This window comes from Centruroides sculpturatus, unplaced genomic scaffold (assembly GCF_000671375.1).
Source record: "Centruroides sculpturatus isolate CEXI.00-Female unplaced genomic scaffold, Cexi_2.0 scaffold1, whole genome shotgun sequence".
Lineage (NCBI taxonomy): Eukaryota > Metazoa > Arthropoda > Arachnida > Scorpiones > Buthidae > Centruroides > Centruroides sculpturatus.
The window spans coordinates 355,917-376,628 of record NW_019384326.1 but is presented as its reverse complement, the minus strand read 5'-3'; the positions used below and the strand labels follow the sequence as shown (position 1 = coordinate 376,628).

The 20,712-nt window shown below is 28.7% G+C and overlaps 1 protein-coding gene and 1 long non-coding RNA gene across 3 annotated transcripts; one reads left to right on the top strand and one right to left on the bottom strand.

Annotated features, from left to right (window-relative positions):
- Window positions 1-443: 443 nt before the first annotated feature.
- Window positions 444-11,315, top strand: LOC111627549. Its single transcript, XM_023371148.1, has 8 exons — window positions 444-588; window positions 686-880; window positions 1,124-1,262; window positions 5,865-5,930; window positions 6,547-6,642; window positions 10,873-10,998; window positions 11,079-11,115; window positions 11,185-11,315. Exons 1-8 carry the CDS (start codon window positions 453-455, stop codon window positions 11,287-11,289), a joined length of 900 nt encoding a protein of 299 aa, XP_023226916.1. The 5' UTR covers window positions 444-452; the 3' UTR covers window positions 11,290-11,315.
- Window positions 11,316-14,874: 3,559 nt separating this feature from the next.
- LOC111627400 lies at window positions 14,875-19,408 on the bottom strand. Of its 2 annotated transcripts, none has more exons than XR_002756997.1 (5): window positions 19,312-19,408; window positions 19,165-19,221; window positions 15,721-15,818; window positions 15,029-15,105; window positions 14,875-14,928 (listed from the first exon to the last, which is right to left on the bottom strand). It is a non-coding gene; the product is annotated as an uncharacterized LOC111627400 (long non-coding RNA). The 2 variants fall into 2 exon arrangements; XR_002756998.1 differs by having other exon boundaries at window positions 19,321-19,404.
- Between the last annotated feature and the right edge of the window lie 1,304 nt (window positions 19,409-20,712).

The following is a 20,712-nucleotide window of genomic DNA, read 5'->3' as shown; positions in this document are numbered from 1 at the left end:
AATTTTTATGAGTTTTTAATTATAATTTGAATTTTATTACGTGTTTAAATATTAAAATGCTTAATTAAATTTTAAATAAAGTGAATTAAGTTAGAAAATAGCAATGCCGAAATTCATTTTCGGAAGCGGTGTTTCGTTAATTTATATTAAAAAAAATGAAATTCATTTTAATTTCATTTAATTTTATTGCATTTAAAATTAATTTTACTATTTTAATTATATTTATTTATTTAAGTTACATCGCTATTTTAAATAATTTATTTTTTATTTATTATAACTATTTATACTTGAAATACAAGATTAATATAAATGTTATTAAATTGTTAATTAAGATTACATTAATTTTTGTAAATTATGCTTGATGTAAGTATAAATATTATATTATTAAATATATTAATATTTATTTTTGTAATTCTTAAAATTGTCGATAGTGGCATCGCAGTGCCACAATCATGTTGAGGTTGACGTGGTACACGTGGTTGTTTGTTGTTTTGGTAAACGGAAATGAACGAAAATTGACAAATGAGGAAGTTCTTCAGCAATTTGAAGATATTATAAATGAGGAAAAATATGTTCTTGCTCTATTTAGTGAGTATAAATTAATATATAAGCTATTTAAAGTATTTCTGCTATCTTTAAAAAGATCTACTGTTTGAAACTGATAAAATATTTGTATTTTTTAAAGCAAAATCATGCTGTCAATGCGTTGAATGTGTAGAAACTGAAGCACTTTTAGCATCTACAAGTCATCATTTGGAAGATTCGTACGGTGTAAAAATTGTAAAACTAATCGAACATAAAGTACTTCAAGAAAGATATGGAATAAAGTCTTATCCTACAGTTTTATATATAAGAGATGGAATTCCTCTTCTATATGATGGTAAGAAATTACAAAATTTTATATATTAAAGAACAAATTTGGCTTATCTTACTAAAAGTAAGATAATTTACTAACACATGCTGTGTAATTAAAATAAAAATACCACATTAAATGTGAAATTGGCCTTAACTTAGTAATAAAATTGATTTTTAATATAATTTTGTTTTATTAAAAGTGTTTACGAGAAATAAAATTTTTATTTTAATGAACTGATAAATATTTTTATTATGTGTTTATGTACAGGTTCCTTGGAACTTGATGCTCTTTTGGAAGCTATAGAAAAGAATCGTGAACCACTGATCAAATCATTAAATGATGAAAGTTTTGAACATTTGACGCAAGCTGCTACAGGTGCAACAACTGGAGATTGGCTAGTTTTGTTGTATGTAATTTATTTAAATAATACAAGTTGATATAAAAAAATTAGTTTACATTGTAAAATTAATATACTATTTTTTGAATTAAATTAAATAATTTAATATATCTCATTATTAAATTTTATCTTCAACTAACTGAAAGTACTTAAATAAATGAAACAATAAAGATACATTTTGTTTGTAGAAATATAATTTATTCTGCCATTAATGCTTTTAAAGTGTTTAGCTTTAGCTATATATATATATATATATATGACATATCAGTTCAAACATCGAAACATAAAAGGAACAAAACTTAAGTGAATTTAAGAGTAGATTCTGCAATCCTCCCCTCTTCTTTGTTGTGTAGGTGTGTTGTTTTCCATTGGAAAGGACCCCTTATGATGCCAGTCCTCTAAGTTCATCTTTTATTTACACAATGTTTACAAGGGGTAACGAGAACATAAGAACATGTCAATCTGAGTAAGTAAGTAAGTAAGTGAATAGCATGTCTTCGTATCCCAGCAGGAGAGTCTCTCTTTTTCTGTCTGATTCTCCTCTTTTAAAAGATTCTGTGTACCTGACAACCTGTGAATTTAGAGTTGGTCTAGTAACTCTATTTCAGGTCCACCCTTGCCAGGACACCTGATTAAATTCACTAATTACATATGACAATCTTTGACTCTTTTAGTAAAACTGGTCCAGCCATGCAGAAGACTAAATCCTTTAGTCCTTGCCTGAATCTGCAGAAACATGAATAGAATAATATAAAATAATATAAATATTTATATTATTCTATTCAATATAAGTTCAACTATAATATATTATAGTTATTTGCACATTGTCCCAAATCTGTGGTTCCACTCCCTGTTACTGTTTATTAACCAATGGTTGTCTTGACATTGCTATTGAGATGTCTTTGATCCTGAGAGTAATTTATTCTTTTTACATCAATATTGCATTCGTGCTAGCATATAATACCATCATGAATTCTACGTGTACATTCCAGAATGCATCAAACTTGGCATCAGTGAACTGCGATGTACTAAAATGTATTCTGATATTCACTGTCAAGTTCATCTTTGAAGAGATTGATGCACTTGTTAAGCTTTGGATGGGATGTGTTCTGATGAAGCAATATGGCTGCCTTCACAGTTATGTTATTAACATCATTTTTACTACTCATTTGTATTAACCCAAAGTTATTTTGACAAATGCCAATATAACACTGTTTGCTTCTTCCATCTTGTTAGGTTGCCGGAAGTAAAATCTTATTAAACTGTTCACCAGTGAATTGGTTGTGGCTGAAACTGATGCATAGTGGAATGTACCCAATATGTTTCAGATAGATAGAATGAATCTTTATGTAGCTCTTAAGAATTAATTTTTGTACATATGTTATATAATGATCTTTAAACAAGATTGAAAACATTATTTCAGTTATTAAACTGGTTTGTTAATTCATTTAGGTGTATTTTGAGTTAATTATAAGTAGTACATTCAGTTTGTTGCAATAATTAATGTAACCACTACACAGCTTAAACAAGCAATTAAATACTTTTAATCTAATTCATTTGAATCTTTTAAATCAAATAAAATAAGTGTGTTAGAAGATTCTAGTTAAGCTAAGTTCAGATTAATATTTAAAAATGTTTACGCCATTATTGTTACTTAATTAATTACAATTATATTACTGGAAATACCATTTTAACTATGATATCGTACAGAAAATGTAATATTTTATACAGTTATAATAAAAGGTGTCTTATACATCCACAACTATAGGAGCTATGTTGATCTTTATTTTTTTAAAGCATGACGTTGGGTAAGGAGGAATGATTTCAAGTTATTTTGGTGCCAGGGAATAGAGTCAGAGAGAAGTTACTGAAGAGTTTAACAGGCTGTATCCAGCCCACTGTGTAATTGGTAGGAAGTCTGGAAGTAGTCCATTAAACTCTGGCAATTTCATACCAACTATCATCAAAATAACTTAAATTCATTCTTCTGCTCGCTGCCACATTTTAACTGTAAAAGAATAAACAAACATCAATGTAACGTAAGTCTGGCTCCTGTGGGGCCAGACTTAGGAGACTACCTTATAGAAAATCTATAAAATGAGTGGTCATAAAGTGGGAGCTATTGCTAAGTGTTTTTTATTTGTATTTCTATGATACTATTAATAAATATTGCATGAAGTTTTTGATTGACCAGTAGAGCTTAGGATTTACTAGATCCACCAAGCTCAGAGTGGAATTAGGACAACAGCACATGCAATTTCATATTATCTCTTATTATAGTAGTGTCCAAGTTCTTCCTGCTCAACTTAGTTCATCTCATGAGAATCAGTATGCTCTACAAAAGTTAGCCATTGTCCATTTTTAAAATATACAACTTGTAACTTAAATAGTATAATTTAAGAAATATTGAAGCAAATAAATATAGAAATAAGACTGTACTACTAATTATACACAAGATGAATTTTGAATCATACAACTATATATATGAATATGTGCTTAAATATGAAGATAACAAATCTATGCAAGAAGCATCTTTCTATGTAAATGTAAACATATTTACAGAACACAAATACAGGAATTTCCAAAATGAATGCTATCATTTTAAATTATGTAATTTTGTTAATTATGAGACAGATCTGAATTTGGACAGGTCATATTTTCAGAAATATTTATAACAGTTTGACTCAAATATGCTATTCCCTTAGCATCCAGCCATAATAAAATGACCTTGGCCAAACACTTAATTGCCATCATAAAAAGCTATCTTAATATCTGTGATACTCATCAAGTGGCCATCTTATTAGGATTTATTGTATATGATGTGCGATGCAGTTTAAAAATGCATGTACAATACAACAAATTCCATAAACTATGAAGCATTAAATCATTTTTTTCCTCAATGTCTAATTAAAATCTGAAAAACAAGATGATCTAAATCTGTGATATTCAACCTGGCTTTCACAATATTTAAATTTTAAATAAATTATTGAATGGGTAAATTCCAGTATGCATCAGTCTCAGGCTTATTCTGTCAAAATAATTTACGGTTAATGCAGATGAATAGTGAAAATGTCAACAATAAAATAACCACTGAGGTGGCTATATTGCATCATTGGAGCTCAATGTATCTACAGTCCGAATGTGCATAAGTGAAAATTTTAGTACATCACAGTTCATAACATGCTGCTTGAAACACTCTGGTGTATACTCTATATGAGGTGTGTCACACACACACCAAGGCAAGTCATTTAGTTCAAAGAAGTCACTTGCAATATTAGTCACAGATCTAGATTAACAAAATGAAATCCTGTAATGCATTTATTTAAGAGTCTGTTTGAAAAAAGACAAGCTGTACAATCAATTCTTATCATGCATCCAAACTACAACAAAATTTGATCAATAGAACTTGTTATTGTGCATAGATTTATTTAAATGAATGTAATATTTTTTACAGAAATTATCCAAATAAGGCTACATTCAAATGATCAAGATCTGTATTAATAAAATTTTATCATAATTGCTTTATATAATATAATTATAATAATTTTATATAAGATATTTAAACAAGTTTAGTATCTATTAAGAATTAATATAAAANCAAGTGGCTCCATTCCCTAAACACTGGGAGTTTGTGTTGGGGGTTCGCGCCTCACTCGGACGGGCTGGCCATGTGGAGTTTTCCGGGTTTTCTTCATTTCTGTAATGCCTAAATAGGGGCAAGTTTCCTTAAAAAGACCTCCCGGAAGGCATCTCCTAGGTAGATCAAGTGTTGCATTGCCATAACTTAATAAACAAACAAATACTCAGGACTGTCAAGAGTGGTCCTGTTTTTCTTTTTTTTTTTTTTCTTTGTTTGAACAAATGATAATTTTCGTTCATTTAGGACTATTTTAATGTCATTGTTGTCTTAATAAGTATAAATTTATTGTTTAAATTAATATACCTTAAAAATCATGAAAATTATTTCAAGTTTTTTAAATACTAATTTACAACTCCTAATAATTTAAATATTAAATATAAAAATGGCTTTCTTCCAACAACCTCATGAGACTTTCTGACAATCCTTTCTTTTGTAAGGAATCTTATAATGCTCTTTCTGAACTTCTTCCTCTTTTTTTATTTCTCAGCTTATATTTTTTTTGAGTTATATACAGGGTCTTCCGAAAAGAATGCTACCATTTTAACTTATTGTAATTATGTCAATTATTATCCGAGAATGTTGTAATATACATTTAAAACATTGGAAAACTGTCCAACAGTTGCACATTACAATTTCTCAATGTGTGCATCTCATGTCATATGGCATACATCTAACCAATACCCAAAATCTACCTATGCTTGCTAAGGCATATCTGTCGGCACGCCTCCTGCAGCAGACACAATTCTACAGTGCCTGCAGATTACTCATGTTGCACAGTGATGAGTTATTCTGACTTTGCAAACTGCATAACACAAAATGCCTTCTCTGTTGCAGAGTCACCATCTTTATTCATATGTTGTACACTTCTTGGATAATAATTAACAAATTACAGTAATAATTAACATATATATTTTATGATTTGTATGGTTGTATGGAAATATATATTATTATTTAATTAATTTTCTTCATAGTTACAATGATGCATGCAAGAAAAAGAAAGAAATGTATCAAGTCCAAATGGAAACTGTTGGTGTACGGTAAGAATTTATACAAAATACAATTTTTAGTAAGAAAATTTTATAAACTCTTTTAAGTTAAATGATTATTTTAGCTTATTTATTTTTAAACTTATTCTATTCATAAATTGGTGAGAATGTAAATTATATCACCTGTATCAATGGTTTTCAATCAGTGGTGTAACTCAGTTGTTGGAGACTAATGATTTAACATTGTGAGGTCACACAACATTGTACTCCATTACATGTGGTAGTAATAATAATAATTTATTAAAAATAACATTTTAGATTCGTCATTAAACAACAGTCCTGGACTGAGATGAATTTCTTTATGTTGGGATCATCCCAGTAGTTGCACCAGTGTTTCAATCTGTTTTTCACAACACCCTAGACTTCTACAATGTCTTGACAGTCAGTAGTTCATTTAAATCAATAAATTATCAAGTAGCACATACTAAAAGTTTAAAGATAGAGTAATACCTTTTAGCAAAGGTTGAAAATGCTGGTTTATATTGTCATCATTCTAATTTTCTTTACATTTCAAAGGCAAATTTATTGGATTTTGATAACATTTTGAAGGTAAAACAATTCATAAATTGTCATTCAATTAACTTAATGTTTCAAAATTGTATTTCAGCTTTCAGAACAGAGTCAATGTAGCATTTGTTGACACGAAAGAGTCTCCTGAACTAAAAGAGAGGTTTAAAGTAACAGCTTGTCCAGTGATCATATAGTAAGTATTATTTTTACTTTATTTTTTGTGTATAGTATAGCAGAATAATGCAATAAAGACAGAATGTCATCAGTATAGAATCTTCCTATAAATGCAAATAAATGAAGTAAAAGAAAAACTGCTTCTTTCAAAAAATAGCAATTATAAATATTGCTTTGTTAAGACAAAATGATAAAAAAAAATCCAAACATTTTGGGCTTTTAGTCTCACCTTTAGGGAAACAAAGTCTATAAATAAACCATTTCAATGTTTAGTCACCCAACCATTGGTCAGGTGGGTATTCAAATTTACTTCAATAGTTTATGCTATGGTATAGACTAATCTATACTATAGTTTGTGAAATGGCTTATTTGTATACTGTTTTTCTCTAAAAATGGCTAATGAAATAGAATTTTGGTTTCAATATATACCAGATGATCAAATATAAATGGAAGGAATATGTGGAGAGAATGAACCAGGATAGGCCAAATTAGTTACTGACTAATTGCAAAAGGATTTAGAAGTAGACCAAAGAGAAGATATAAAAATTTTGAGACCAATACAGATAGAGATTTCTACCTGTATTGGTCTCAAAATTTTTATATAACCCTTGAAGTCAGGTTGATGATGATTTTTAATTAATTATAATTTGCCCAGTTATAGTTCATTAATACTATTTTTTCATAGTAGTATTTAATAATGGCTAGATATAACTGAAAACAGAAAATCCAGCAATCTAAACTAGTATACTTTTATCCATGAGCCACAAATAGGTTCCATCTTGATAGGACATGTCTGTGGCTCATGGAGAAGAGGAACTCGCTGGTCAGATACAGTCTACACAAAGCACAGTGTAGGCACAGCAAAGTGGTTAGGCACAAAGACAGACAGTGTCTTTGTGCCAGCTAAAAGAGACAGTTCTGGATAGAATGAGCTTGAGGAATCTGATCTGTAGGGTGACCCAGGATCGGCAATGACTGAATGGTTAACAACAACAATAACTCAAGCAAATATTGATTAAAATAATTAGTGTTAAAAGCACTGATTAAGACTGATAATAACTGATTATGACTGCATATTATCAACCATACATTGAAACTGATAGCACAAAGAGAGCATAAAAACACACATTTACCTGAAGATAATAATAATTATAACTGAAACCCTGAGTACAAGTTTCATAAGTGAATTTTAACTGCAGGATGTACTAATTTTGATATTGTTAGATGACTGATAACAAAATACATGATTAAAATCACTGGATTCTACTGTATTATAAAGGTTAATCAAAAGAGAATTAAATCACTTCTAAATTTTTTGGCAATTAAATGAGTTTATTTATAAGTGAATGTTCACTTATAAATGAATTTATAAGTGAAATGTTTTTGACGATTGCAGTAAACAGAATTGAAATAGAGTAGAAAATCTATGAAATTGAATAAACACAAATTAAACTTTAATTTTTTGTTTATTCAATTAAATTAAATTAAAATTATTAAGTTGCTAGTTATCTATAATGCTTTACAGACATGGAAGGAATGTAATACTGATTAATTATGTAATCTTAATTGAACCAACAAAACCATTAGTCTGGCCAGGGTTTAGAATTTAATTCTAAACCCTGACCAGACTAATGGTTTTGCTGGAAAATTAATGGTTGACCTGTATTGAATTTTGTATTTACAGTATTTATTTACTTTATGACAATATTTCAAATTTATTAGCTGCGAGATTTTCCAGAATATAAAATAGTTTTTAAAATGGAATTGAAAGCATTGATTTGCACGGAAAGTAACTAAGGTGAAAAGTAAAGTGTAAATTTAAAGAGTTCTAGCTTGTTCCAGAAACAGTTCTCAGGGACCATCAGTATGATGTATTTAAAGAGAAAAGCACTACAATGCTGCTATTATGGCAACTGTTCTTGAGAATATACCACACTTCAAGGATGTTAAACTCTTAAAAACCACCAGGGACCAACATATCAGAGAAACTCTAAAAAAAATAACTATATATGTACGTATGTACTGTAGTACAGTGCATAGTATTAAGAATTTGTGTATTGATCATAATGATGCTACTTGCCTATCTGCAGCAAGGAAGTGTGTTATAAACCAAGACAAGGTTAAAACCACACACTAATTACTATTGTATATATTTAATGGATTTTCATCATTGTTTGTATTTTATGATTTCTTTATTATTATTTTTTGTATGTTACTTTTAGTTATTTATCAACAATTCATATTTGGAATACTTCTAAGAATGTTAAAATTTGAATTTAAAAGAATTCTCTTACATGAATCCTGAGGATGGCTACTAAGTTAGCCAGAAACATTAGGTAAATAAAAATCTGTTGTTGGAATAGGTTAGAATTCTATAAATATGAATGTTTTTAATTTATAACACATACTTTAGCTTGATATAATTTTACCCATTCCATTCATAAATTAGAATAATTTTTTTTTTAACTCATAGCTTTTATATGCATCATAGGATTGACCAAACTAACAATAGGAAGAGATGAGTGAAGGAGCTTGACATGTCTAGATCAAACTATCCATAAAAATTTTTGTTACTTTGAACTCATGTCTCCCAAAATAGCAGACTGACTCCTTTGTTGTCTCAATCAGCTGTCCTTTTCAATGGTTAAACAAAAACATTGGATTCATTCCAGTATGCATCAGTCTCGGCCATAACCGATCCACTGGTGAATGGTTTGATAAACTTTTACTGGAATGTCTGGCAATCTAACAAGATGGCAGAAGCAAACAGTGCTATACAGTCGACCCCCCCTATAATGCGGATTCGTATATCGCGGTGAAAAAATTGCGAACGTATTCATATAAAGATGCTAAAAGAGACTTTTAAAATGCGGTAAAACGTCATTGCCGACTCATGTCGCGACAGAATTGGTCGAATCTGGACCAATAGTGGACGAGCAGCCGAACTACTTACATGCTACAGAGAGTTTAGGCAGGTAAGTTGAGTTCACTATTGTCTGTACAGTATATAAATTAGGTACTGTAAGTCTAATACAGTACTGTAATTTTATACATTTCTTGTGAAAAAAACATTTCTTATTCAACTGCCATAAAAATTATTTCTATTAATGACGTCTCCAAAGTTCAGTGAATTTTTCGCAGAAAAATAACTTATCAGAAAACCCGCCAGCCGTTTGGTGCGCTGCTCCGCAACAAAAACAAGCTTAAGCAATGGCGTCATCAAACGGTGCACACTTAGTAAGTAATCCTACAATTTTTTGTTTATAGCATAGTTTATACGGATTATTCCAAAAAAATTATACATGTTTTGGAAATGTTGAGTCGGATTAGTCTAGAATTGATTAATTTTATGGAAGAAAACCTTTCAAACAGCCATAGTCCGTAAACTGCACACGTGCTGGGCTGTGATTGGCTCATATATTTAAGGATTCCTACAATGTGAAATTCTTATAAAGTGGAACGTATCTACTGTATTATGGGGGGGTCGACTGTATTTGCATTTTCAGACTTGTTTTGTCAAAATAACTTTGAGTTAATAAAGATGAGTAGTAAAAATGGAGTTAATAACTGTGGCAGTGGAAATACTGCTTCATCAGAGCTTGACAAGTGCAACATGCATCAGTCTCTGCACCAACAAATTCATTGGTAAATATTGGAACACATTTTAGTACATTGCAGTTCACCGATGAACCATTTAATGCATATTGGAATGTACCCATTGTACTTTCCTCTGAGTTTAATTTTGAATGGTTTCTTTCATTCTTCTTTTCATTCAAATTCTCCCAGTATTTTCTGAATGAGAAGAGTTTAATAAACAACAACAACAACAACAACAACAACATTCTAAGTACATTTCAACTTTCTACTTTGACAGTTCACATCCTTTTTATGTAGGTTAAATTTAACTTTCTGATGTTATCAAGACATAATAAAGTGAGGAATGTTAAAATAATAGCCACATTATGATACTTATAATTATAATATGATGATTCTGTAAGAGAATTTCTGTAAATTCAATAAAGGTTTTTTAAATTAGGATTTGATCTTTGAATCCATTTTAAAAGCCATTAAATAGATTTTATTTATCTAAATAGGTTAGATGTCAAGAAAGCAAAGTTTACTTTCACACCCTTAAACATCTGTGTTCCAATCATAAATTTTCCAATTGAAAAATACTTTTACTTTAAATTTACGATGATTATAATACTTTGAACAACTGTTATAATTATGTATTTATATGTAATTATAGTTTCCGTCACAGTAAAATGTATGCATACAACTTTCCGGAAATTACAGTTCCATATTTAGAAAAATTCCTGGAAGGTTGGTATAAAAATTCCAAGATGGAATCTGTTCCATTACCAAAAACACCATTGTAAGTTTATAATTTTAAACATTACTTACTACTATAACTAATTAAATATGTGTAAATTAACATTTTCTTTGTTTTTTCAGTGATAAATTAACAGATTTTGCTGCAGAATTTTTGCAGGTAAGTTTATTTTTTCTTTATTTTAAGTTCTTAATTATTAATATTTAAATAAATATTTTTGTTTTATAGAAACATTCCAAGCAAATTTTGATGTATGCTGCATTGGTGATAATTATTGTATTTATGCTGAAATTTTTTCTTTCTTTCTTCTCCAAAAAGGAAAAGAAAGAGTGAAGACTGATGTAAAAATTAATAAAGAATTTTTTTTATTGTAATATGCATGAATTATTTTGAAAATTATAGGGAAAAAACAAACTAAATCCATGTATTTTACATGTATGACTGTGTAGCAATTCTGAAGTTCTGTGCCTGGAAGAATAAATTGGACAGAGGTCTAATTAGCATAACTGCCAACATATCTATTTGTAGAAAATGCAGGTTTGAACAAAAGGAAGAAAAAAGTGGCTCTGCACTCTGTTTTCACTCTCTGCAGAGCAACTCTTTTCCTCCTTTTGTTCTACTACCCGATCTTTAATTGTGCTAAGTAATGGTCTGAGCCACAGTCGGCTCCTCTCGTAACTCTTGTATCCCCAGATCAGTCTCTTCTTCCAAAATTTTCTGAAATATATATTTAAAATTCATTTAAATTTTAATTATTAATATTGGTACAAAATGGCAACATAACTCTCTATCTTTAGGCCAAATTCTCTAGAATAATTGATCATATAGTCCAAAATAACCTGATTCATTTGGCTTATTCTATGCATTTTTACTCTAGAATATGGTTTATAATTGTAAGAGTTATATCACAAAGAAAGCTTATCAAATTAATGGAAATTTTATTTTTGTACACAGTTAAGGCACTAAGATCACATACACTACTTGTGGTCATTTGATGGATTAGTATGATCAAAGGTACATTTCAATCAGAAATTGAAATAGCATATTGAGGGTGATGATACAAGATACATGTTTCATGATTGTTCTCTTTTTGCCTATTGGCTCTTTTGTTTCAAATAAAGATAAAGGAATGCAACAATGTACTAAAATGATCTTAATATTTACAATTCTGTACTTTCTCTTACTAGCAATTATCTGAACTTATATTTTGAAAACTCAATCAAAAGATGTACGAAATTCTACTTCTGCAGCTTCATCTTAAAGATATGGTTTTTTCCACTCATAAATATTACCTAACAAATTTAATTATCATCATTCTAGCATTATTGACCATGATCTAGAATATGTAAATTCTGTAATGTCCATAATAAACTAGAGATTTCCATTGTGTATGTGGCCTTTAGAATAATTTACTTCATAATGTCAATATTTATACATTTATATAATGCATTGATCGATAAATGTGCAGTATATTGATGGTTTTCATGCATTATGTATAGCTGTTCTTTGTCCTTCATAATGTTATGAAATCTCAGTAAACAGGTGTAACCAGGTGCATATGTGCTGCGACACACACACACTTGATACCAAGTAATCAGTTTTGCTCTTTAAAATAAAAATAAATATAATAATGCATATTGTATAACTTCAAGTATGTCAGATTAGGTAACTAAAGCAATTCTAAGGTAATTGAGTAACATTCTCTAAAAAATGATGGGGTGTGTATCTTGATGTCCCATGGAATCTGCTTAGAGCACCACCCTTATTCTCAAAATTCTGGATATGCCACTGATTGTAACAGTTCTTTTGATAAGAGATTCAAAGATTGTTATAGATTTTAAAAATCCTATTTTTTAATTTCATGATTTTGAACAAGATTATGTACATTTTCTACTCATAAAGTACTCATTAGCAGACAATTTCTCAATGGTAAATGCTTACAAATCTTGCAATTTAATCAATATTGGATATGAAAATTATTCACTTCTTCAAACATTTGAATTATTATGTTTAATGACCGAGTCTAGTTTCTATTCTCACTTGTAGACTCTTTTTCATTGGTAGCTAAGTTCATTTTATGAGAGGAAAAAGATTCAACGAAAATGCTATTTGTTAGCATTTTCTTATGGGATCAATTAAGAATTTATCTCACATTCAGAGTATATAGTTTCATTTGATGAGCTCGTTTCTGACATGGAACACTCATTGATTGATTGAGTTCATACCACATGATGCTACTCAGGACTGGGCCCACCAGTGGCCAAGTGGCTCCATTCCCTAAACACTGGGAGTTTGTGTTGGGGGTTCGCGCCTCACTCGGACGGGCTGGCCATGTGGAGTTTTCCGGGTTTTCTTCATTTCTGTAATGCCTAAATAGGGGCAAGTTTCCTTAAAAAGACCTCCCGGAAGGCATCTCCTAGGTAGATCAAGTGTTGCATTGCCATAACTTAATAAACAAACAAATACTCAGGACTGTCAAGAGTGGTCCTGTTTTACTTTTTTTTTTTTTTCTTTGTTTGAACAAATGAAATACATGGAATAATTCTTTATTAATGAAAAGTGGTCTTGAAGATTTTATTTTCTGTTCATAAAAATAACTAATTTATAGGATGAATGAACCATTGTGGTCCCTGAGTTTACTCTGGCCTGGAAAAAATTTTCAACATCACTCAACAGCCCTGGCTACTCACGTAATTTTTGGCTAAGTACCTGGATTATACAATCATCTATGTTTCAAGAACATGTATAAACTGTTTTGTAATAGCAAAATAATTTTAAAAAATCAAAATCTCATCAAAATGATGGATTTTACTATTTGACTACATAAACTTTGTAAAAAGTATAAATCAAAATTTGAAAAGCAGAAAATTATAATAAATTTTAATTTATAAAAAATGCCAATTCTTATTTAAAACATGAATAAATTATTAATTTTAAATATTTTATTACTCTAATGTTACGGCATTATAACATTGACATACATTATGCATTAAAATTATAATGATGAATGTTTCAGAGGACAAATAGTAATTTAACAAGTACAAACAGGTGAAAAATCAATTTTATTGAAAAATTTAAATTTAAAAACAAGGCTTTACATAATACTTTAACATAACATCAGCTCAATCAGCATTCATTTCCTAACTGAACTTCATACTAAAAAGTAAAATGTAAAGTTAATAATAATTTTATATATATTTTCTATCTAATGATTGCGAAATAACATTTTATTGATTGATAACCCATATACTTTTTTTGTATTTTTTGTAAGCTGTTCTCTGTTTGAAAGCATATTTTCATCATAAACGTGTGGTTTTATAAAAGATTTCTATAATAAAAATCCTTTTTATTTTATTACTTTACTAGAAATATAAATTTTAAGAATGAAAAGATGTAATTTATTTATTTCAATTTCTGAAAAAAGAAATGAATTATTTTAAAAATGCAAAAAAAAAAAATTGAATTTTTTATGTCAATTTCTTTTAACAACAATCTGCAGGTGTTAATTGACAGCATCAGAAAAGTGTCATTTTCTTAAATTTTGTGACAGAAATTGACAATTTTTATTTGAAAAATTCAATTATAGAAATTGACATGTTTTTAAACAGTTAAGAAATTGACAATTTTAGAAAATTGCATTTTTTAAAAATTAGAAATTGACATTTATTTTTTAAAAAAAAATAGCATTTTTAAAAGAGAAATCCAGTTTAAAGGGAGGGAACTTTTATTGTTTCAGATGAAAAAAATTAATAAATAAAAATAAAATGAAGAATTTACATTTTTTAAATGTGTATTTTAAATTATATTTTTAAAATATGATTTTAATTTTAGTTTTAACATCTAAATTTTAATTTTTTTTAAAATGAAAATTATATAAAATTATTACAAATATCTACAAAAATTAATTTTCTTGGAGTTTTGTGTTTTTTCTATTTCTTCATTTTTGCTTGCCATTTCAACTAGATTTATAATCTTAAAGAAAAAGCAGAAAAATTATTTATATTTTAAAATATTATAAATTCATCTGCAAAAAAAATATTATATACTGTATATATGTAATTAATTAATTTACCTCACTAGTTACTGGGAATTTATTTGTTTCTAATTTTGAATAAACTAAAATTCCATTTATAGTGATTTCAAATGATGCTTTGAATGAAAAAAAATAATAAATTTAAAATATAACTTGATTAAAAGTATTCTTAAATTTATTATAAATTAATAAAACAATAAATAATTTGATGAGATAAACTGCAGTTTATTATATTTAAAAAAATCCAGTTAATTTCTATATATTTAATCATTAAAAACACTTATTTTATCTTTAAAAAAATAAATTCATTTTAAATATAATTATAATTTATCTTTAATTAATTGCTACTAAAAATTATTTTAAAAATATAAATGATTTATGGGTGATAAAATAAATTTTAATTATGTTTTAACTCGAAAAAAAACACATTAAATTAGCTAAATTATTATTTTTATACGTAAAAAAAAATAAGTTAGCTTATTGTTTAATTTATTTATTTATAAAAAGAAAAATTAGTAAAAAATAAAAGATATTTAATGATTTTAATTAATAAAATACAGAAGCAATTTTGTAATGTTTTTCTTTTTTTCCTCCTATGCCTTATCAATTTAATTAATTTTATAAAGTAAAAATTAAAACGTTTATTGATTAATAAATAGTTTAAAAATTACGTGAGAAATTCTTGTAAATAAAGTGTTAAATTTGAAAATTAATTTTTAAAAATTACTTACAAGTTCTCCCCTCTTCTCCTTCTATATCAGCTTCAGGATTTTCAGCTTGAATTTTTTTCTGTAATTTCTGGAAGCGAGTGCGATAACCTCATTTCGAGCTGTGAAGATAAAAGTTTTATTTTTTTCTAATTTTTTAATTTTTCTCTTCAATAATTAATTTCAAAAATTCTTATTTTTAAAACGTATGATTGATGGAAACGGTACGAAAGTAATTAATACCCTTTGCTATATTTATCAGTTAATATATACAGATCTTAATTTCGATGAATACAAGTCTTATTTTGTTTTATTTATATAATAATTAGTTAAAATTATAGTTAACGACTCGAATTAATTAAATTTTTAATGACTTATTTAGGTGTTATTTATTGTATTGTTGGGTTGCAATTTGAAAAATTGTAGACCTTTAAATTCCCACTATGGCCTGTCTGATGCCTGTCTGTCTTTCCTTAATTTCGAGAACGGAGTTAGATAGATGAAATCAGAGACCAGATATGGAAATCCTACGGGCCAGAGGCCCCGATTAACTATATTGAAATTGAATTGAAATAACGTAACTTCCGGTTTTCACCGGAAGTTACGTTATTTCAATTCAAAACGTCCCCCCCCAAAATGTTAGATAGACGATCGGCACGACTTTGTTGTTAAAGGAAAAGTATGATGTAGAGGGGCGAGCCACTACTAATTTGAAGTGGAGAGCATATANGACACCTCCTTTTAATTAAATTTTAAACATTTTTTGTACCTTTTTAACGTTACGTTGTTATTGTTACGATTTATATTATACCGTTACATTTTATTTCTGTTACTAATAAAAAACGAGCAATTATTTATTGTAACATCGTCACAATGCTCTCAAGTTTAGTAGTGTCTTGCCCCTGTATATCATACTTTTCCCTGTACATGCCTGTCATCTATATAACTCCATTCTCGAGATTAAGGAAGGACAGGCAGACAGATGCCATTGAAAAGTTATAGGCCTCCAATTTTTGAAAATTGCAACCCAATGAATTGTTTTACATGTAAAATGCACATTTTTAGATCATAATTATGGCCAAATTTAAAAATAAACTAAACAAGATAGGGCCTCGCGCTTTTAAATGTGTTATTTACTGTAAGGGGAAGAACCTCACATAGAATACAACAGATTAAACCCAGCTCTGATTGACCTAACATTACAAGTAAATGTTTGATTTGTGTTCTATGAAAAATTTGCTTATATGGAGCCACCCATAAAGGACGCCACGTCTCACGAGGGAGGGAAAGTAGTTTAGAATGTGTATTACACAGTTACTTTACAGTGGCTAATAACTCATTATAATCTGTTAACGAGCGCAGTAAAGAAATTGGTACAAAAATTCCTGGAGTTTTTGACCTCTCTGGATTTCAACCCGGATCCTTCAGAGCAGTAGCCTGCCTACCATAACAGAACGACAGCTTTATTGACAAATCTCGGTTTTATTTGGGAACAGACTACCATCATATTAGAATGTTGAGGAGCACTGGTGAATGCTTCAATACCTCCTTTACTGTTGAGTGTCACACTGCCGCCATTGCTGGCGTGCTGATCAATCTCGTGTGAGAGTCGATCACCCCTAGCACTAGTGGCACGAGGGTATGATCAGGGAATTCAGCCCTCTAGTGTGTCGTCACTCATGGCAGGACTACAAACAGCCGTTTTCGAGCATGTAATAGTGCGAAGGCAGTATAATTGCGGTATCTAAGGGCAAATCTTCCACGGGATAATAAACAATGCCTGTATGCCCGACTGGATGTATTCAGGCAAGAGAAAGCAAAAGCTTTTTATGATAAAATCTCATAGCAGATGGCACCATACACAATTTTAACTTTTTTGCCGGGGAAAAATTACTCAACTCGTTGCTGTATTTTAGCCATATATTTTTATAAAATTTTATGAGAAAAATTAAATTATACTTATTAAAAATACTTTAAATTGATAGCAAAATATGTGCAAAAAGTATATTTAGTTAAAATAACACGTTATAAAAGTATTAAAAGTAATTATAAATAATAGTAATTGACTACTACAAAGAAATTACTACACAAGTTAAATAATGAATGAGTGAATGAATGAATGAAATTGATTAGTTTTTAAATGAATGAACGAATGATTGATCAATTGTAAACATTGAAAATTCGATTAATTTTCAGACGAAACTAATGAAATTGTTACGAATTAATAAAGAAAATAAATCTAGTCAAACGATTAAATCGATTTAAAAATCGATCTGTTTCGTTTATAATATTGTGTTTCAATCGTTTACACTTAACTTCACCCATCCATGTGTTTCGTTGCAAAATTAAATGCATTTTAATGTTACTTTCCCTGCTGTTATATAACAAAAGAAAGTATAGCAATGAGTCAAAAAAATTACTCTCCTCCCAAGTTTTTTACATTTTTTGGATTCGAGGGACCTTAAAATGTCCATAAATGCAAAAAAGTTAGGATTTTCTTCTCTATGTAGGGAAGTTTACGTATATGTGCGTGGTGGGGGCACTATTTTTTCACCCTCTTTGAACCTTAATAACTCCCGTGCTTTTAGTCAAAAATTTCTGAAATTTTGCAAAGAGATTTGAGTGTTAGATGGAAATGTTTCTAGAAATTTTCAGGAAAATCGAATCATTGATTGGGAAGATATGGCCCCACATCCTTAATATCACTCGAATCAATCTGAAACTCATACAGGAAATGGCAGCAATTATTAGGGATGGAAACAAATAAAATAAAAAAAGAAAAACGCCGAGAAAGTCTAACAACAACGTTTCCAGCTTTTATAAATGAATATATGAAATAGATTTCTGCAAACAATTTCAATTTCATCAATTTAACAAGCGAAATATCAATTATTTGATTAAGGAATGGACGAAACTGATCAGCTGTAAACAATTAAAAGGCATTTAATTTTGAGATGAAACAGATCGATTTTTTAATCACGTGTAGAAGAAATTGAACAATTGTAAACAATATAAACGTTAATTTAATAACGAAACAGATCAATTTATAACAAATGAATGGATTTTTAAATTTTTGAACGAATAATAAAAAAAACAAATACAATATAAACAATTTGAAATTTAATTAATTTAAAATAAACAAATCGAATAAATAGTAAAAATAGATAAATAATAACTCAACATAAATATAACTTTGCTACTAGATATTATAAATAATTGAATGAATAAATTCCATATCAAATAAATAAATTTTATATATATTTGAATGTCTGAAGATGATCTGTTTATGATAAAAGTAAAAGAAAAAATAAATAAATAAATAAATGCAGTTAAGTCGAAAATACATTTTAAATTAAAGAGGGAAAAAAAAATCAAATAAATTCTATTTTCAAATAATTGAATTGTAAACACGTGAAGCAAAGTAATCGAAAGTTAAAATCGAATTTAATCATTTTTCCAGCCACTTACCAATATTCAATATGCACTCTAACAGGCGCCATTTGCTTAAAAGTACAATGACCTTTCCTTTGATGTTTAAAAAAATATATATAAATTAACAAAACAAGATTGTTTTCCTTTATAAAAAAATATATATATATATCAAATAACGCTCACAAATATTACAATTCTCTTAGACGTGTTCTGGCATTGGAAGATGAGTTACCACGGTAACTGGAGTAACAAACGTGGGGTGACGTAATTTCAGAGAGCGCACTCTAGCGGATAAAATATTTAATACTGGAAGATTAAATATTTTTATTTATTTTTAATAAACGTGTTATTGGATTTTTAAGACTTAAAAATTGTTCCTATGCATTTTTTATTAATGATAAAAAAAAATTAGAAAAAAAATCGATTTTGAAACGAAACTGATTAATTGGCCCCAATTTTCAAATATTGTATAACTATAAATTACCTGTAGCGCCTGTCTGACTGTCTGTCTATCTTTCTTTAAGCTCGAGGACGGAGTTAAATAGATGAAATTCGAGACTATATATACAGAAAGCTTAGGGGTAGAAGGCCCCGTTAATTATAACGTCACTTCCGGTGTATACCGGAAGTGACGTTATTATAATTAAAAAATTTTCCCCAGAATGGAATTACATAGATAACCGGCAAGACTCCGTTGTTATCGGGAAAAGTATGATTTACAGGGGCAAGACACTATTAAAATTGAGAGCATTGTGACGAAAAATTGCAGTCAGGTATTGGATGATGTCACAATAAATAATTGCTAGTTTCATTTATAAATGAACGGGTGAAACAGATTAGTTTCTATGTGAAATGGATAAAAAAAGAATAGGAATTAAATCAAAAGTAATTGTAAACAATTAAAAATTGATTAATTCTGAGACAATACAGAGTACTTTTCGTGGATAAATGGATAGAATTGATGATTATAAATAATTAAAACGTTATTAATTTTACGTAACAGATGCATTTTTCAGTAAATAAATGGATGAAATACGCTAGTTGAAGATAATTAGAAAATGCTAATTTAACATATTGAACAGATCAGTTTTCAAAACGAATGAAACAGATAAGTTATAAACAATTAAAAATCATCAACGAGTTGAGTAACTTTACTGGCAAAAGAGTAAACATTTTGTTGTTGTATCATCTGTTAAGAGATTTTATTTTATAAACTTTTTATATTTATTATTATTATAAAATAACAAGAAGTTCAATTTTGAGAGAAAAGAAGATTTTTATTTTAAAAAATTGTAAATGTTAATTACGAGTAAAATCTTCGTTATGTCTGACCCCTCTCGAGATACGACACTCGATCCCTTCTGTCTCCTCACCCCTTTAACCTTTAACCGCCAAAATTTACTAGCATTAAAGCCCTTAATACACAAACTTCTCTGCTAAATTTCAGAAATTTTGGACAAGACATAGGAGTTATGAAGCTTCAAATTGGGCGAACAAAATGCCCTTACAAACATATCCATACATACAGAAAAAACCCCGAATTTTTTTTGCTTTTCTGGACGTTTCAAAGATGTAAAAATTTTG

What these genes read in the sequence shown, in the direction of transcription:
- LOC111627549 (XM_023371148.1), top strand. Translation starts at nt 453, where the DNA reads ATGTTGAGGTTGACGTGGTACACGTGGTTGTTTGTTGTTTTGGTAAAC. An exon ending in GGAGATTGGCTAGTTTTGTT is followed by an intron (nt 1,263 to 5,864) that starts GTATGTAATTTA and finishes TTTTCTTCATAG; the next exon opens with TTACAATGATGCATGCAAGA. An exon ending in CCATTACCAAAAACACCATT is followed by an intron (nt 10,999 to 11,078) that starts GTAAGTTTATAA and finishes TTGTTTTTTCAG; the next exon opens with TGATAAATTAACAGATTTTG.